At 41.2% G+C, this 17,521-nt stretch overlaps 1 protein-coding gene across 3 annotated transcripts in view; it reads right to left on the bottom strand.

The window, feature by feature from the left end:
• EWSR1 (EWS RNA binding protein 1) overlaps positions 1 to 17,499 on the bottom strand; it is a 29,336-nt gene extending 11,837 nt beyond the window's left edge. For 2 of the 3 annotated variants that reach the window (XM_046025192.1, XM_046025193.1), the window contains exons 1-8: positions 17,401 to 17,496; positions 12,871 to 12,907; positions 12,677 to 12,728; positions 11,263 to 11,386; positions 6,278 to 6,464; positions 4,092 to 4,259; positions 2,045 to 2,256; positions 856 to 1,036 (exon numbers count right to left, since the gene is read on the bottom strand). In XM_046025192.1, the coding sequence (XP_045881148.1) occupies positions 856 to 1,036; positions 2,045 to 2,256; positions 4,092 to 4,259; positions 6,278 to 6,464; positions 11,263 to 11,386; positions 12,677 to 12,728; positions 12,871 to 12,907; positions 17,401 to 17,413 (974 nt within the window). In that variant the 5' untranslated portion in view covers positions 17,414 to 17,496. Of the gene's footprint in view, positions 1 to 855; positions 1,037 to 2,044; positions 2,257 to 4,091; positions 4,260 to 6,277; positions 6,465 to 11,262; positions 11,387 to 12,676; positions 12,729 to 12,870; positions 12,908 to 17,400 lie in introns of all 3 variants that reach the window. The other variant, XM_046025194.1, reaches the window with a different exon arrangement.
• Between the last annotated feature and the right edge of the window lie 22 nt (positions 17,500 to 17,521).

Here is a 17,521-nt window from a genome sequence, read left to right as displayed (position 1 = left end):
TGTAACATTCTGCATAACTTTTTTTTACTAGTTTATATAGGGACAGAACACACACAGAACTAAACCTTCTGGATTATGTTAACCACCAACAGTATACCTCACCTTCATTAAAGTACAGACACCAGAAAGGGAAGAAGGGGTAGGACAAGGGAGGGGAGGGGCAGGCACAGATAGCAGGGTTATGTTATTGATCTAAACAAAGTTTTCTAAACCAGATTGTGCCATCAATCAAAATGGTCAAACCGATTTAGACTTTCCAAAATCTCCAATGGGGTGTGATCCTTTAACTATATACATTACTCTGCAAAAAGCTATTAGACTTTTCTGTGTACCAGATGCACTTCAGGCCACAGTTCAGGGGTTACGGGACCAAGATCTTCATCATTACGTTCAACAATTCCAAGTACAAACAGAAGTTGGGGACAAACATTGTGGAAAACAGCTCCATTCCTTTTCTGCAGTATATATACACCAGGTATTTCAAGACAACCATTCAAAGATATTAGTTAAAAACCTAGGGGTGTTAGAAGGGTTGTGTGTGTTCCATCCCAAATCTATTACCCACAGAGGCTTTTGACCTCTGGAAACCATGAAGGGAACTGAAAGCTCTTGTTTCAAAACCATTCTTTGTTCTCCCCAACCCAACGAAGTAGACTGGCAGGGAAAAAAGCGAACTGCCACTTAATCTATGCCACAAAGATGACATTTCCATGTTTTAGAAGATGGCCTGGGCTCAACTTTGATTGTCCATGGAAATGCAGAAATAAATTTCTTATGTCTTTCAGTCCCTTCTTTCCATTGAAAATCCTATGGATGAAACAAAATTAGGTAAAAGGAGAAAAGGTTTGCTCTTACCCCATTCCACCGCGTCCTCCTCCCCGCCCACCTCTGCTCATGCCTCCACGATCAAATCCCCCTCTTCCCCTGCCCCGGTTATCAGGGCCACTCATGCTCCGGTTTTCTCCTGGTCCGGAAAATCCTCCAGACTCCTGCCCATAAACACCCATGCTACTGGGGTGGTCCTGTCGGAATGAACCTGAGGAAAGAGTCACATCTGTAAGCCATGGACCAGTATTTGAATCACTGCCTGTCGTACTTTCTCCTGCAAGGCACTAACCAAGGCACCATCTTCTTTAAACCTAACAAAGCACCTCTAATCACGTAGGATCTTTTAACTTTAGCCAAAACTGCAGGTTCATCAGAGCTGAGATAACCTTACATAGTTAGCCTGGGAAAAAAACCACCCAAATAAGAAAAAGCCCCCTGGTCAACAGTTTACAGGGTTTTGTATCCTACAATGCCTCCAAAAGCTGCTTCTTTAAACTACTCTCAAGAAACAAAAACCGGAGGCAGGTTTCTTAGGGCTTTGGTATGTTGCTGAAGCTTGGGCTCAATCAAGAAGCACTACTCAACTCGTAGCCGGAATGAAACACGCCCATGGATGGAGTTTCATTAAAAAAACAAAAAAACAAAACAAAACAAAAAAAAACTATCCAGGTAAAAATTAAATTGTGAAGACAGTTGAGTTTTTGGTTACTTCTCCATGTAAAACTAAGTGTTCTATGAGAAGAACCACCCCCCCATTTTTTGCTTTATAGGTGTAAAAAAACCAACCCCAAAATACAACATTTACTTGACCATCAAAACTGCAGTTTAAAAAAACAAGAAAGAAAAAACCACACACAAAACTGCACTAGTCTTCAGAGCTATCTGTTCACGTCCTTTTAATGAGTTGGGGTGGGCAGGCCACAGGAATGCCAGCTTCACTCACTGTATGCAACACCTCCTCAGAGAGCAAGGCTGGTATCTTAAAATGTTTTCTCTGGTTAGTTACAAGCTCTCTTTCTTTCTTTGCAAGGCCTACTACCAATTAAATTGGAAAAAAGCACTCAGGTCTTTAATGGGACATCCAAGCGGTTAGCCAGGATGTTATGTCCTAAAGATCCCTGGATTCCAAAAGTAAACAACGGTAAAGACCATTTCCCCATGTTCAGAAACTCCAAACATAATCATTCTTATTTGGTTTTCTCTCTTAGCAACTCACTCTGCTGCCCGTAGCTGCTGCTCTGTTGGCTATATTGACTTGGAGCCTGGCTGTAGGATCCAGTTTGGGGGGGATAACTAGTGGGCGGCTGCTGCCCATAGCTGCTTTGTTGACCATAGCTACTCTGCTGTCCATAGCTGCTCGGCTGCCCATAGGTGTTCTGCTGAGAGTAACTGCTCTGATCATAACTAGTCGGCTGTGTAGAGGAGTAGCTGAAAGAAAGAAAAAAAGGTTTTTAGGAAGGAGAGGGTCATTATTTCTTTAAGCCCCTTAAATAGAAAAGATATTCATAGCATGTGACATAGAAACCCTTAAAAACACACTTTCTACAAATCAACAGTTTCAATTTAAAGTAAGTGAATTATTTTGGTATTCAGAACGAAATTTTAAATGCAAAACAAGGGAAAACTATTAAAAACTAATCTATACCATTATATAACCTTTAAGAATCTCTTTTACCTCCCACTCCCTTAAAGTCATAGTTTTCAAGTAAATTCAAGGCAAATTTGGGAATCTGGTGTTTCCTGCATTAAGGGAAGAATATGTGCTCGTGCACTCAGTGGAAAAGCCATGGAGGACCAAGTCGGCCTCCAACAATTCTTCAGTCACGATAGTGACTGTTCTGAAGGTACAGGCTTCCCGATGTGTGTGTGGCCACACAAATATGACAATCTTCTCCGGACATCTGTCCAAGTTTCAAATTGTTTCGCTATACATTGTAAACAGTTTTAAACTTTCAGACATGCCTGATCATCTACGAAATCTTAAGAAAAGATGGATAAGGAAATTTCAGAATCAAGGCACTATATGAGAGTATTAAGTGGGTCTTCATCTTTTGACATGACAACCACATGGCAGGGAACTAACCAAGGGTACCTTCTTACGTAGAAATAAAGCTCGAAAGAACTGCTATTAAACTTTAGATGAACTATGGAAATGAAAATAAAGACTACTGTATTTAAAAGTACAACTAAACTAGCCACTATCCTATCTCCCAACATGGCCGTACAGACTCAACAGCTTCTCTTCACCGAGTGTAGTGTTTATTCAACGGGCCAGATCAACCACCCCCAGCAACACAGGCATAGGTGGGCTCTGCGGAAGAACTGCTGTAAGCCCTGCCCATGGATGCTCCATGCTGTACACTTACCGAGTCAGCTGTATTTTGTTCCCAAACCTGTTCACACCTGCCGCACTTCCATGTGTAAACCAATGACACTGAGTGCAAAAAAGGGAAGTGCTACCTCTAGCAAAACTAAGTTAACACTTTAGGAAACAATTCAGACAGTTCATTTGAAAACTTGCTCCTAATTAAATATAAGTGAGAAAACTTGGGAGTTCTTCCTCTACTTTACAAGAAACCCAAACGAGATTCTGTAGTTGTTAGGGTGGTTAACTTAGGACAGGGAGTACAGAATAAATCTGTAGATGAAAGTCCTGGCCTAATCATTAAAAGACTTGTGCATGGGGGTGCCTGGGTGGCTCAGTGGGTTAAGTGTCTGCCTTTGGCTCAGGTCATGATCCCAGGGTCCTGGGATCGAGCCCTACACTGGGCTCCCTGCTCAGCAAGAAGCCTGCCCTCTCCCTCTCCCCCTGCTGGTGCTCTCTGTCGAAGAAATAAAATATTAAAGAGTTGTGTATGAATGGACCTCAAGTGAGGTTAAACATAAAATGATTAAAATGAAGTTTCTTTCTTTTCATGTCTTCCACTTTACCCATCCTAACTGCACTGGAGGTCACTTCTACGGCTGGGTTTACCTGCTTTCATATACTTGTTTCTCATCCATCTAAATTAACTAAAAGAGTGAAATTAAAAGGAAGAACATAGAGTGGTAAAAATGTTTTTGTTTGTGTTTAGAGAAGGAGTTACTGACTGCCAACCTAAGACTGAGGTTTTAATGTAACAATCTGTGGTCAGGCTCATCACTGGGAGGGTCAGATAACCTGTGTTCACCTGAGGAAGAAGCAAGCTGGTCAACAGCCTGGAAAAAAACCAAACAAACTGTTACTCTACTAGCTCCCTGGCTGTGTGAACAAAGATACTGACCTGGTAGGAGGATAAGATGGTGGTGCGGTGACTGGCTGCATGGGGTAGCTCCCAGGTACCTGGGGATAACTGTAGTTACTCTGTCCATATCCTAGGCTGGGCTGGTTGTAACCCCCTGTGCTAGATTGAGGTTGACTAGTCTCAGCGGGTTTGTTACCATCCTGCGGTCTAAAAGGAGAAATAAAAAAGTAAGACTTTTCCGCCCTCAACCATAAAAGTGGGTGAGAACTCTATAACCTCTGAGCAACATGCAATGTTAGGACTGAGCTTGAAAGTAAATACAATCGTCAACTGAATTCCATCAAACCCAGTCTTGGTCCAACTGTATTTGCTGGAAGAGAACACTAAGAAAGGGGGAGAATTAATCATATCCACAGATGAGATACCAACATGTTCCACTTGTCCTACTGCTATCAAAGGCATTTATAGTATTTTCTATTGCCAATTTCAGTGATCTGGGAGGGGAGGTGCTTTGTTAGGGAAGAAAATGTTGTTGTTTTTTTTTTCCAAAAGGGACTACTGAAGACAGACAAGAAATTTTGACAATAATGCAAAGTGTCATGTTAGAGTAAGATTTATATACGTTCACAGCATTTATAAATTTGGATTATTGTAAGTTTAAGTTTCTCATTTATTAAGAACAGACCTGAAAATACATTTCCTAACTTGGACTGCCATAAATAAATCTAACCTTGCCTGAAAGTCTCCATAATGGAAATACCAGAATAGGGGAGGGAATCACACCCTCCAGCCCCAGCAATGCTTGGATGAATTGGGAAATATTAAATAATAAAAACCAATTCCAGTCCCAAAGGAAAAAGCAAAATAAAATTCCCAGGGTTTTCTATTACCTTTTAGCCCTAACAGTCTGCAACAAGACTGTAGCAAAGTGAGCTTCAGCTATCATAAGCACACCCCCAAGAAGCAGGCAAACCAGATAAGGATGTGGAAGTACTGGTTGCTCCAGAGCTGAAAAGGGTCAGAAGCCCCCTCTTTCCAGTGGAAAAGGGAGTAGCTGACACTGATCATGAGACGGTTTTAAAGTGGTAAGGACTGCAAATCAAGGAAAAAAAGGAGCCCCACCCCCAATAATTAAAAAACAAAAATAACTGATATATAACTCCCCACTCCAGCTATGGCTTGGATATACTGTTGCAATGGATCATCAAATAGGACTTCAAACAGCTGGTAACCTTCTGAAATGCCTAGGTCAACTGAAAGGGAACCCTATAGGAATCAGTTAGTTTATTCTAGCTACTGCACAGGATCTCTAGTAGATGTAAACTACTAAGTAGCTCTGATTACTCACTGTGCACTTTAGAAGTAATTTCATGAGTGTTTGCCAGAGCTAAGTTCTTACCTCTACAGTAGGCATAAAGTCTAGGTTACAAGTTGATCTCTTGTTTATTCCCTAAAAAGTCTTCTTTCAAATCAGAATTCAATGTTCCTTCAAGACTGTATGCAGAAGCCACCTATGTGCATTGCCTAAAGCAAAGACCTGAAATCTTCTGTTAAGTAATAATCAATACTATTTACCTGCTCATTAGTCATGGAGTATGAAACTGTTTGCCCAAATATTCACCCCAAAGCAAGGTACCCACTTAAGAATATATACTTGCTTATGATATTTAGAAGACCAAGCCACTACATAATACAGAAAAAAAAGTCAATTCTTTTCACCAAGACACAAGTGTATGACTTCCCACCTCCCCTGTACTGTGAACTGCCATTTTTGTCCCAAAGAGAAAGCTGTTATCCATTTACAAAGTCAATAAAACCAAAAGTACAATTCTATCAGTTGTTCTGTTGTGAAGGAAAACACACACTCCATTTTTTGGGGGGGGGGGGGGGGGGTTGGTAAAGTAAATACAATAGTCTCCTCCTACCCTAAAAGGTCATTCTTCTGAAACTGGATGTTTAGAAACTAGACATCTGGCCAGTGACATTCCTCATCTTGGCCCCTGGATGGCACCATTTCTCTACTAAATGGAGAACAATGTGTCTGTGATGCGTCCTAAAGCATTACTGTGATGACTATAAGCACACAGTGAACCTCTAAAGGTAAGCATGTTAAGAGTGACCATTAAAAAGGAAAGAAGTCCTGGATTCTCTAATTGTGCATAATTGCTCTTTCCCGAAACAGGCTGATGTGCGCTAGTGTAGGAACTAGGGGAGTGTGGCCTTACCTTGCAGGTGCGGTGGCTGCTGGCTGCTGCCCATAGGCTGGGTAAGCAGGTTGAGTGCCATAAGCAGACTGAGCTGCATAGGAGGCCTGGGTGGTAGTGACTGTAGCAGTGGTGGTATCGTAAGCACCAGTGCCATACCCCTGGACAGGCTGGCTGTATGCCTGGGGGGCAGTTGGAGTAGTATAACCTAGAACAAAGGAGAACTACATCAGATTTCTGGCTCCTCAGAGAGCTGCCTAGATACTTGTTAACAAAATAGTTTGTAAACCACCTACTTTAAACCATCAAAATATTTAGCCCCTTTAAATACCTTCCCCTCCACTATCAGTAGCAACCAACCAATATTTAGCACTCTCTTCAGCTCTAAAATACCTAACAAAAAGGAGGAAACAGGGTATACTACAGAAAGTGTCAGTACAGAAAACAAGGTTCTTGCTGCACCTTCCCCTCTGGATTCAATAGGCGAGAAGTCTGCTTTTGGGGATCCTATATTGGTCTTGCTAGCAGGTCTTCTGAACAATTTCAACTAGTTAAGTACCCCAAAAAACTCTCAAGCAGGAATAAAATGTCCCAGAAAGGAAAAAGCAATGTCACATTGCTAAAATAGCTAAAAATGATGATCCAGGTAATAGTTCTAGCATTAAAACCTGTAATTTGGAATTATTTTTCATTCAGTCCCAAGCATTCTGACATGGGCAGTTCATGTTTAATTAAAGGAAGCTGAAATTCCAGAGAACATGTGTTTAATTTTCCATGGGAGATGTCCAAGAACTACTTTTGTTCCAGGTAACAACTAAAAAGATGCTTGCTACCAGCAGTAAATTTTGAAATGGCACTTGAAGAAGATACTTCTTCTTCAGGCCTTTCAGTGCCTGAAAAGGCACTTGAAGAAGCAAATTACACTTGCTTAAGAATAACCAAGACAGATTATCATATTTGACCTTTCTGATAAATGATTTTAATTAAACTTAATAAATTAAACTTAATACCCCCCAATAAACCTTAAAATGTAAATGTTTTTCACATGATGAAACCATCTAAGATTCTAGGTTTGTCATCAAATTACCCACCCTCCATTCCTTTCTTATTTACCCATCACAAGCAAAAAAGTCTTTTTCCTGTTTGGAAATATTGAAAATAGACCCTAGAGCTAACCATGCTGGTCCCCTAATCAGGTATCCCAAAGACCTGCTGCATTTAGAGGTATGACGCAAACCAAGGTAGGTTCCTTCCTGCCTCTACCAGACCAGGCAGGGATGCCGACCCTTTCATCTGGAACTTGGGCTTGCACTGTGACAGAAGTACCCCCCCGTCTCCTCCCCCAATCTGCAGCTCCTAACCTGAGTTCTTGTCCTGTGAGATGTGTGAGATATGTCATAACCTTTCCTGGCTCTTCTGACTCCTAATGGTCAGTGAGCACAACAAACTAGCCACGCAATAAAAAGTGGGGTCTAGTTCTCAGCATTTATATCCACCAAAAAGTAGTCTACATCTCACTAAAGTATAAGAGTTTCAGTACTTAGAGCAAATCTTGAATTAAGATCGCTCATTTTAGTTAAAATTTAAGGCCTTCAACTTCAGTTAGAATTAAGTGTCCTCATTATACATACAACTTACTAGTCAACAACAAACACCAACTTCTCTTTTTACATAAGTGTCACTTCCTGTAGCACAGTGTAATACTTTTTTTCTCCATTCCAAACATTTTAGGGAAATTCTGAGTTTAATTATACACAAAGACAGTAATTTCCTTCTCAAAACTGCTAGGCTGAAATATGTAAGCAAGCATAACACACAAAACAGAGAGCCTCAAGCAATGAAGTTTTTTTGAGTTGGCAAGTCATCCATCTGTTTATTTAATTTAAAAGTGCTTCGCAGGGGCACCTGGGTGGCTCAGTGGGTTAAGCTTCTGCCCTGCCCTCAGCTCAGGTCATGATCTCAGGGTCCTAGGATCGACCTCCCGCACTGGGCTTTCTGCTTGACAGGGAGCCTGCTTCCCCCCACATCTCTCTGCTTGCCTCTCTGCCTACTTGTGATCTCTGTCAAATACATAAATAAAATCTTAAAATAAATAAATAAATAAATAAAAGTGCTTTGCGGAGTCCTAATGTCAACCATATAAAGCACTCATTTATTTAAATTTAACTGGAATCTAATTCCACCTACCCCATTACTCCTACACAGATTTTTTTCCCCTACATGATGACAAGACCATCTATAAGATTCACAAGGGCAATTAAAAAAAACAACAGCAACAACAACAAAGACTGATCAGGGAAATAACCAGTATTATAAAACTATACAGTAACTGTTAGAGCCTTGGAGTGCTAAAGATTACGGTAATAGACACTGGGTTAATTAATAATCTTTAATTAATCTCTAGTACCCACACAAACAGCCAGGCAAATGAGCAAAAATTAAGAGAGCAAAATGATTTAATGACAATAAAAAAGACCAATGGCAAAAGACAACACATCTACTCTGCGCTGATGACTTTAAGGAGAAAGGTAGTAAACATTACACAAATCAACCAAAATTTTTGTTTACTTGAACAGTAAAAACTAAAGTTTCTATTCTAACTAATGAAATGAGAATTTATATGGCTATTTTCTCTTAAAGCCTAATTAAAAAAATTCTATTAGGAGAAAAGGGTCTTTTTCTACATTCTGCTCAATAACTATCCAATGACTTTTATGTGTAAAGACTACATGAAGTAAGGAAAAATGTGTGCTTGAAGCCACTTACTGTGAGAGTCCTAACTTAGTTTGGTTCAGCCTCAGTTTGCCCATCCGGTTTAATTCCGGTCTCTACACTCCAAAGGTTGATGGGAGCATTAAGGGAGGTTATGTATGGTTCTCCATAAACTATAAAATCCATAAAACAGTCCTTATTAAGTGCAGTCTCTTGCTCATCAAAGCCACTGGTTTCTGTATCAGAATGTCCTACATTTGTGTGCTCACAATGGGACTTGTTCAATTAATGACAATGAGAACACAGGACTCTAAAGAAAAACCTAGAAGACCCCTGTGTTTCCTATAAATGACTTTATCATATCCCTATAAAATGATCTAGAAATGCCAAAGGCTTAATCTAAGCTGTATTATTTATCTTCAAATGATACTTATTTTTAAAAATGAGGGAAAGCTGGGGTGCCTTGGTGGCTCAGTCAGTTAAGTGTCTGCCTTTGGCTCAGGTCACGATCCCAGGGTCTGGGATCCAGCCCCACATCAAGTTCCCTGCTTCTTCCTCTGCCTGCCACTCCCCCTGCTTGTGCACTCTCTGTCAAAAATAAGTAAGTAAAACCTTAAAAAAAATGAGGGAAGGTGGTCAAAAAACTACAAACTTCTGGTTGCAAAGTGATATGCAGGAATGTAACCTACAGCATGGTGATTATAGTTAATAAACTGTATTGTGTATTTTAAAGTTGATAAGTGAATGGACCTTGGATGTTCTCACTCCAAGGAAAGAAGTTTGTTAACTGTGTGTGCCAATGGATGTTAACTAGATTTTCTGTGGTAATCATTTCATAACATAAACAAATATGGAATCATTAGATTGTATACCTAAACCTCCTATTACATATCAATCATAATCTATAAAAAATTAAAATAGCTTGAACTTGTAAAGTTCAGTCTCACAATTTCAAAATTCTGTGCTAAAAATCCAAACTGTGTAGTTCTAGCTCCAGCTTTTCCTTCAGTTGTAGCTAACACCAGCAGAAGTGTAAATGGTTCCCATCCTATTTGAGATATGCATTAGTTACACAGATTAGGAAACATTGCCCATCAAAACCAGGACACCGTCACTCAAGGACATAAATTACAGATACAGATTTTTCCCCTACTAAAGACTCTGAGATAAGTTTATGTGTAACTTAGGGAATTGAAAATAGTTTAAAAATAAGAGTTTTTATGTTTTTAAGACTTTTGTATTCAATATTCCCTTCTAATAATAAAGACAAGAATGGGTGGATAGGAAGAAGGTAGGGTTTCTAAAATGTTACACAGCAGCACTAAACACAAAAATTCTTGTAAGTTTTTCACATACTCCACTCAATCCTAGTATTAGGATACAATTTATTCTAATTCTCAGAATAGTTTATCTTTTAGCTCCCCGGAATGCTGTTCTTTAACACACACTATGAATTAAAATAATTCATTAACATTTAAAACAAAAAATAAAATGTATCTGGACTGGAAACCAACCAAGAGACAAACATTACATGCAGGGTGGCGGTCTGTTCCTCTAAATAAATCTACTCATGCAATCTATCCTTCAGGGAATAGGGGGGAATCAGCTGGGGAATAGTCATCTGAAATACCTTTGGGAAAGTGAACAACTATTATTAAGGCCTGACACAAAATAATGTAAAATAAAGCAAAACCTCTCCCAAAATCACAAAAAGAAAAGAACATGGATCTGTGAATGGCACCTGAAGCAATTTCCCATTAGCACCTTGTTGTGTGTGATGTTAGAAAGTTTGAGGGTTAAACAGATGAAAACACCTAAAGGGTCAACATTACAAGGTTAGACAAGATGGAAAGCATTTCCCATGCAAGAATGAGCAGGATAGTCAAACCTGTACTGGTCCCTTCTACTGTGGAAAGCACAAAACAAAAAGTAGAGGGTACACTATCAGATGAAGCAAACAGATGTGAAAATCAGTTTGATTTTAAGCAGCTCACTTTAAGAAGGCTCATTCTTACCCAGTATTACCATTAGCACAATCTTTTACATAGTCTCCATTTTGTTATAAGATTATTTGATACACTTGACTGAAATAGTTAAAAGGAAATTATCCCACCCACATTCTTTCAGAAATCCTTCAGAAGACTATAAGGGGGTGGAGGGAGCTCCATCTAAGAATAAAGGATCCTCAGATGCCAAGGTATGGAAAAGAATATACACCTGAGGGCATACATAACAAGATTCTTAGCAAACACCCCAGTGGCTATGATCTAAAAATTCTCCAAGGCAGGCCTTACCAGCAGGAGGCTGTCCATAAGAAGTTGCATAGGCGGTCTGCCCATAGGTAGCAGTGGTCTGAGCCTGGGTATAGCTGACATCAGTGGGCTGTCCATAGGTTCCATAACTTTGCTGCCCATACGCCTGCTCAAAGAAAATGGATGCAAATGGATGCAAGTTCATACATAAACCTTGTATTTTAGTAAAAAAAAAAAAAAAAAAAAAAAAAAAAGATTGACTTATTTCTAGGTCTCTAAATTAGAAGAATCAAAGCCAGAACTACTGCTTTCTAGTAAACATTGTAAAAAACAGACAAGTGATCACAGTATCATGAATGCTTGCTTTCCTTTACCTAATCCACTTGTATTTTTATAAACTTAACTACAAAAAAAGTGCCTGAGATAATGAGGCAAACTCTCAGTTAACTATACAGGAGATTAACAAGACACTCTCAAGGGATGGGCAATAACGGAACAGGTGTGTAATTGCCAGCACTTAGCGTAGCACCGTTTTTAGCAACTGGAGACAAGTGTTAGGAAGACAAAATGAACCAAGAGAAAGAAAAGGAAAATGGGATTAAAATCTGTTAGTTTGAAAAACCAGATTTTCAGCTTGACCTAAATATTTAAAAACTTACACCACTTCAAAGAAAATGAACCAGAACACTGCAAGTCTCCTTAAGATTAACATATCAAAAACTGTCTTTTGAACTTGGGTATCAGTAATCTGGCAAGGAATGAGGTATTCTTCCAGCTATTAGCATGATCACATTCTAGATGTGAATGACCAGTTATGTAAGACCTGTCAGAGGCATCACACATCTGTCTGTCCTAGAATATTTCAATAGCAGTTATTAGTATCCATTTTATGTCAGTGACCATTTCAGAATTCAAAGTGGTCTTGAGAACACTAGGATGGATGCTAATTTCTAGAATCTGTTGGCCTAGGCTTTTAAACATAAACTCATGTACTGGAAAGGGCTCAGAAGCTCTGTAGCTAGGCAGCCATATAGAGCTGACCCTGTCATTTACTATGTGGCCACTGGGAAATTGACCTCTCTTTGTGCTGCAATTTTTTCGTTTGCAAAATGTCCTAATAACATCTTCTTCTGCAGAACTACTATAAAACTAAATTAAATTAATTTAAACATAATACAATATGTAGAAGGACCAACTACTGAGCAGGGCACTTAACTTGAGAAATGATACTAGAAAGGTGTGGAGAGCTAGCAACTCCCAGTTTGGGGATGGTGTCATTTATAATGGCACTCCCACTGTGAAAGTATAAAACACCTGAGTACTTTAATGATTATAAGCACATCATACTTTCCTAGTACATGATTTTTAAAAAAGAGCTGTACTAGCTGTTGTTTTAATGGATGACAGAAATACTTTGTTTTGGGATATAACCACATACAAATATCTTAAAGATTACCTGGGTGGTCTGTGCATATCCTTGAGTGGGTTGGGCGGTGTATGCACTGTAGCTGTAAAAGAAATTAAATGCAAGAACTGAATACAGAGCATTCAGATTCCATTAAGAAGTTCTCTATAACTCCAGGAGGCTTGGTACTCTAAAAACATTATAATCAATCACACCCAAAGCACTGTTACAAAAGACTGACTTACCCCTGCTGGGCTGCAGCTTGGCTGTATGTACTGTAATCTAGAGAAAACGAGAAGAGAAAATAATGTGAAGTCAGCAAAGACGAGGAGAAGAAAAAAACAGGGGGAGGAGGAATTCAGGTGGAGGAAGATAAATTCTTTAAACTGTTCATAGAGAGGAAGTACAGGCCAATACAGATCCAAATGAGTATCTCTTCTCCCTTAACCCCAAACCAAAATATGAGTCTAAGCCAGTTAAACTCAGAAAGTTTGAAATATAGTGCCAGCTAATGAGGTCAAGATCAGCTGATGTGGCAGATACTTTAAAGGTTCCCATGACCACAACCCCCGCCCCCCTTAACGGCAGGCTGTCATTTCAAATACATGATCATCATCCTGAGACTAACAGAAAACAAGATGAACCAACACGAACAGAAGTTTTACCTTCATATAAAAACAAGGCATACCACAATATTAAAGTGTTTAACATCAGACTGGTTACAATAGCAGCTGCATCTCCCCAAAACCTAGTTTTTCTATCACTCCCTCACTAACCATAATTCCACAGCAGAGCTGTGACATGGAGGGGCAAAAGACATCATCTCAATTCAGTATTTCAAAGGCTTTCCTGACTGTATTAGGGCTGAATTTCTACAGTAAGTCAAAAGCTAGACACAATAAAAATCACAGCAGAGTTAAGACAGAATCCTGATAACTGGCAGAGAAGAAAGCATATAATCTTTTTGGGAGTAATATGGTTTTGGGTAACATCAACTTTTAAAACTCACAATGATTTCAACTCAAGAAAAAAAAAAGCCCACAACTTTACTTTTCTTCGCTTCTCTCTACATAATCTTTCCTTTCTCTTTTCTTTTTTTTTTTTTAAAGATTTTATTCATTTATTTGAAAGACAGAAATTACAAGTAGGCAGAGAGAGAGAGGAGGAAGCAGGCTCCCTGCTGAGCAGAGAGCCCGATGCGGGGCTCGATCCCAGGACCCTGGGATCATGACCTGAGCCGAAGGCAGAGGCTTTAACCCACTGAGCCACCCAGGCGCCCCTCCTTTCTCTTTTCATATGAAATGTATAAACACACAAAAAGGGACAAAAAACTGGTCCACTGAGGGGTCTAAAAAAGTAGTGAAAACAAATAGAAAATAAAATAGTTAAGAAGTTTTCACAGTGCTTCCGAACTAAATACATATTTTAAATAAGTATATATATATATATTAAAGATTTTATTTATTTATTTGACAGAGATCACAAGTAGGCAGAGGCAGGCAGAGAGAGAGAGAAAGCAGGCCCCCAGCCGAAGGCAGAGGCTTTAACCCACTGAGCCACCCAGGCGCCCCTTTAAATAAGTATTTTTAAAAGTTCTGTCCAATGCTTTGCTCTCCACAAGTAATACATACCTTATTCTATGCTAGAAAAGAGTACTGCTATTAGTACTGAACAAAAGGGTCCCTTCTTTTCCAATCAAAAAGTAGCACCTCATTTGAAAGCAACAATGGACGTCTCAGCTCTTCGCAGAGAATATCCTACCCGGACACTATCCAAAGCCTGCCTCACAGTCCACCTGACCTGAGAGCATTGTGGTGAATCCATCTTTCAAAGTAGGATCACCTTTCTACCTCTTTACCTTAACTACTTTACTTTCTCTGTACATCCTTAACTCAGAACCCTGATTGATCAACATCAAATCAACTGCCTAAAGGTTTTGTGTAATGAACACATTGATTCAAGACAATCTTATGGCATTTTAAGGTTAAACCGTAAGGCATTTTCAATAGCACTCCAACTCATGCTTTCTATGCAGCACATAAAAAATAAATGCAAATCACTTCTTCCATGTGGCATTTACAAAACAAATGAAGCATCAAAAATAAAATATTTCAACCTACGTTTTGCTGAGGTATCTCATGTGAGAAATGATTCTAAATTGCTGACATGGAAGTTCAACTTTGCAAGAGGACTTTTACACGAGAACAGTTATGTAAAACAGAAAACTGGCAAAGCTGATATGGAACAACGAATGATCTCAGATCAGTGAGAAACCAACCCATTTAGTCCCATGGTGGGATATAAAGGAGGGAGCAAACTTGTTTTCTGAAAACTTACGTTGTCTACCTACAACTCACAAATGCATGCAGTCAAAAATGTTTGTTACACAATGGTCAGATTTTTTAGCAGTCATGCTTTGTTTTTAACCCCTAACTGTGCAGCTGAAGACTTCACTAAAAATACAGGACAGATGGAGAAGCAAGGGCTGTAATCCAGGGGGCCTCTAAAATGCTGGCAAGGGGCGCCTGGGTGGCTCAGTGGGTTAAGCCGCTGCCTTCGGCTCAGGTCATGATCCCAGGGTCCTGGGATCGAGCCCCACATCCTGCTCTCTGCTCTGAAGGGAGCCTGCTTCCTCCTCTCTCTGCCTGCCTCTCTGCCTAGTTGTGATTTCTCTCTGTCAAATAAATAAAATATTAAAAAAAAAAATTTAAAATGCTGGCAACATTCTCTTCTGGGTGGTGACTTGGGAGTTTGCATTGCAATTCTTTGTTAGACTGGACAAATACTCTACTCTCCTATACATAATATACCTGAGAAGAAAATCACCTATCTTGACCTAAAATAGTGGCTTTTAGATGCTTTAAAAACAGTAGAGATTTAGAGCTTCACGCTACCTAGGGAGTTAAAGTCAGTATGGGGCAATTTGTGGAAACCAAAAGCTTTGCTATAAGGTCAAGAGGTTAAGGGCTCAAAAAGCTCTTAAAAGCTCTAGCCTCGTGCCTTCATTTTGAAGGAAAAGAAACCAAAGTCCAGATAAGTATAAGCCTCCAGCTGGCATACTACTGTGTGTCTATGTAAAACACAACTGTAACTCTACTATAGTATATGGAGGTTTCCAATAAACAATCTGAGCGAAGTAAACCAAGAAACTGGCATGTCCAGCCACCCCAAAATTTCACTGTACACATTTTGACTCCCCACACTTCAACAGGAAAGGAGAGTAATATTCCCCCTGACAAAAATCCAAACACTGCAAGGAAGAGGAAGGTGGAAAAGGCTCTGTGCAAAACACTTCCCACCAGGATGTGTCTTGGATTGTGGTATTTCAGAGTCCTCTCTTTTAGGGGCATTCTGAACCCTAGCACTAACAGCCAGCATTTACCTGCCTGTTTTACTGATCACACAGCTCGGGGAGCCTTAAATTGTTTTTAAGCTGCTGGATTCTCGACCCGTTTCAAATCAAATCTCTGAAAGACCCAGAGATTTTTCTGTCTTCCCTCGACTTCTTTCAATGCCTGTAAGTCCTGGTAGGTTGCCTAAGATATACCCCCAAAGGCCCCCCCCCCCCCCCGCCAAAAAAAAGAGAAAAAAAAAAGCCCCGCCCTACCAAATAACCGCAGGTTAATGCACAAACAGGCTGCAAACGACAAGCGATGTCTATGCTACAAGGTTAAACAACTCGCATAAACGAGACCACCCCAAATTATCACATTTGAGCTCCCATCCCGGGCCTTCTTTCAAAGTACAGCACGCGTCTCCTTTCTGTCTCTCCTATCAGTCCACGAAATAAACAAGCCTGCCGGCTTAACCTAGAAGAATAAACTTGCGAGACGATTGCTTAAGCATAATTCAAATGCCGACTCGGGCCTTTTGTTTCTCCTAGGTCAAAGAGGCCAGAATTTTCTCGCGGTAGGGATTTTGGGCCTCGCTATCCGGGCTGGTCTTATTATAAAACGGATCTCTCTCGGCGTTTGCTGAAAAATGGCCCTGGGAAGCACTTAATTGCTTTTTGGGGAAGAAAGGAGGTGAGATTAATAAGAGCAATAACGAAGAAGCCGGGCGGGGGGGGGGGGGCGCCGCTTGGGGAAGCACATTTCGCCCAAACCCTAGTCAGGCAGAAGTTCGGTTTTGGGCTGGAACCCGTCGAGAGGGCAGCTCGGCTGCACCGGACGTCCCAGCCGACCAGGCCCATTACGGGGCGCCCGCGCATAGGTCAGCACCCCTCGGCTCACAAACCCGCGATGCCTTTTTTATTTGCTTTTCTCCCGGGTTTCTCCACCAAACAGTAGCCCTCCGGCTTGAGCCGCCTCCCTGGAAATTGGAGGGGGGGGGTTAAAAGAAGCAGCGTTGCTGCGGCTTCTCCAGCAGCCATCGACCCCCCCCTCCGGTTTAGGGGTGTCGGGCTCTAGGCCTTGCCGAGTCCTTCCCCCAACCCCCACGCGGGGCCCGAGAGGCCGCAGGCCCCGCCCACGTGGCGGGGGCCCGGGTGCGCGAAGCCGGACTGCTGCCACACAATGGAGACCACGGCAGGCTCCGCGCGCCCCCGCCGCAGCATGCACCTCGCGCGCCGGGGGCGCCGGAAGGTTCCAGAACCGGCCTTCCCGGTGGGGGGAGGGGAGAACAACGCGGGCCCTCGAGCTCGTCGGGCCGCGGCGGGTACCTCACACCCTTCTCGGCAGCTCCATTCAATCGTCCCGGCCACCCCTAAAGACAAGCGGCCCCTGATTTGGGTGTCCCGGCTATCGCCGGCGCGACAGCGTTTCCACCACACTCACCCGTGGACGCCATTTTCTCTCCTTCCTTCTCGTTCTCTCAACGTCCGTCTCCCTCTCGCTTTCCCTCTGGGCGCCGCACTGCGCAGGCGCGAAACCCGCAACCTCGGGCGCTACCACCGGA

The sequence above is a fragment of the Meles meles genome, chromosome 12, assembly GCF_922984935.1.
Source record: "Meles meles chromosome 12, mMelMel3.1 paternal haplotype, whole genome shotgun sequence".
In the NCBI taxonomy this organism is placed as follows: Eukaryota; Metazoa; Chordata; class Mammalia; order Carnivora; family Mustelidae; genus Meles; species Meles meles.
Note: the sequence above shows the minus strand (reverse complement) of the source record. Positions and strands in the feature narration are given on the sequence as shown.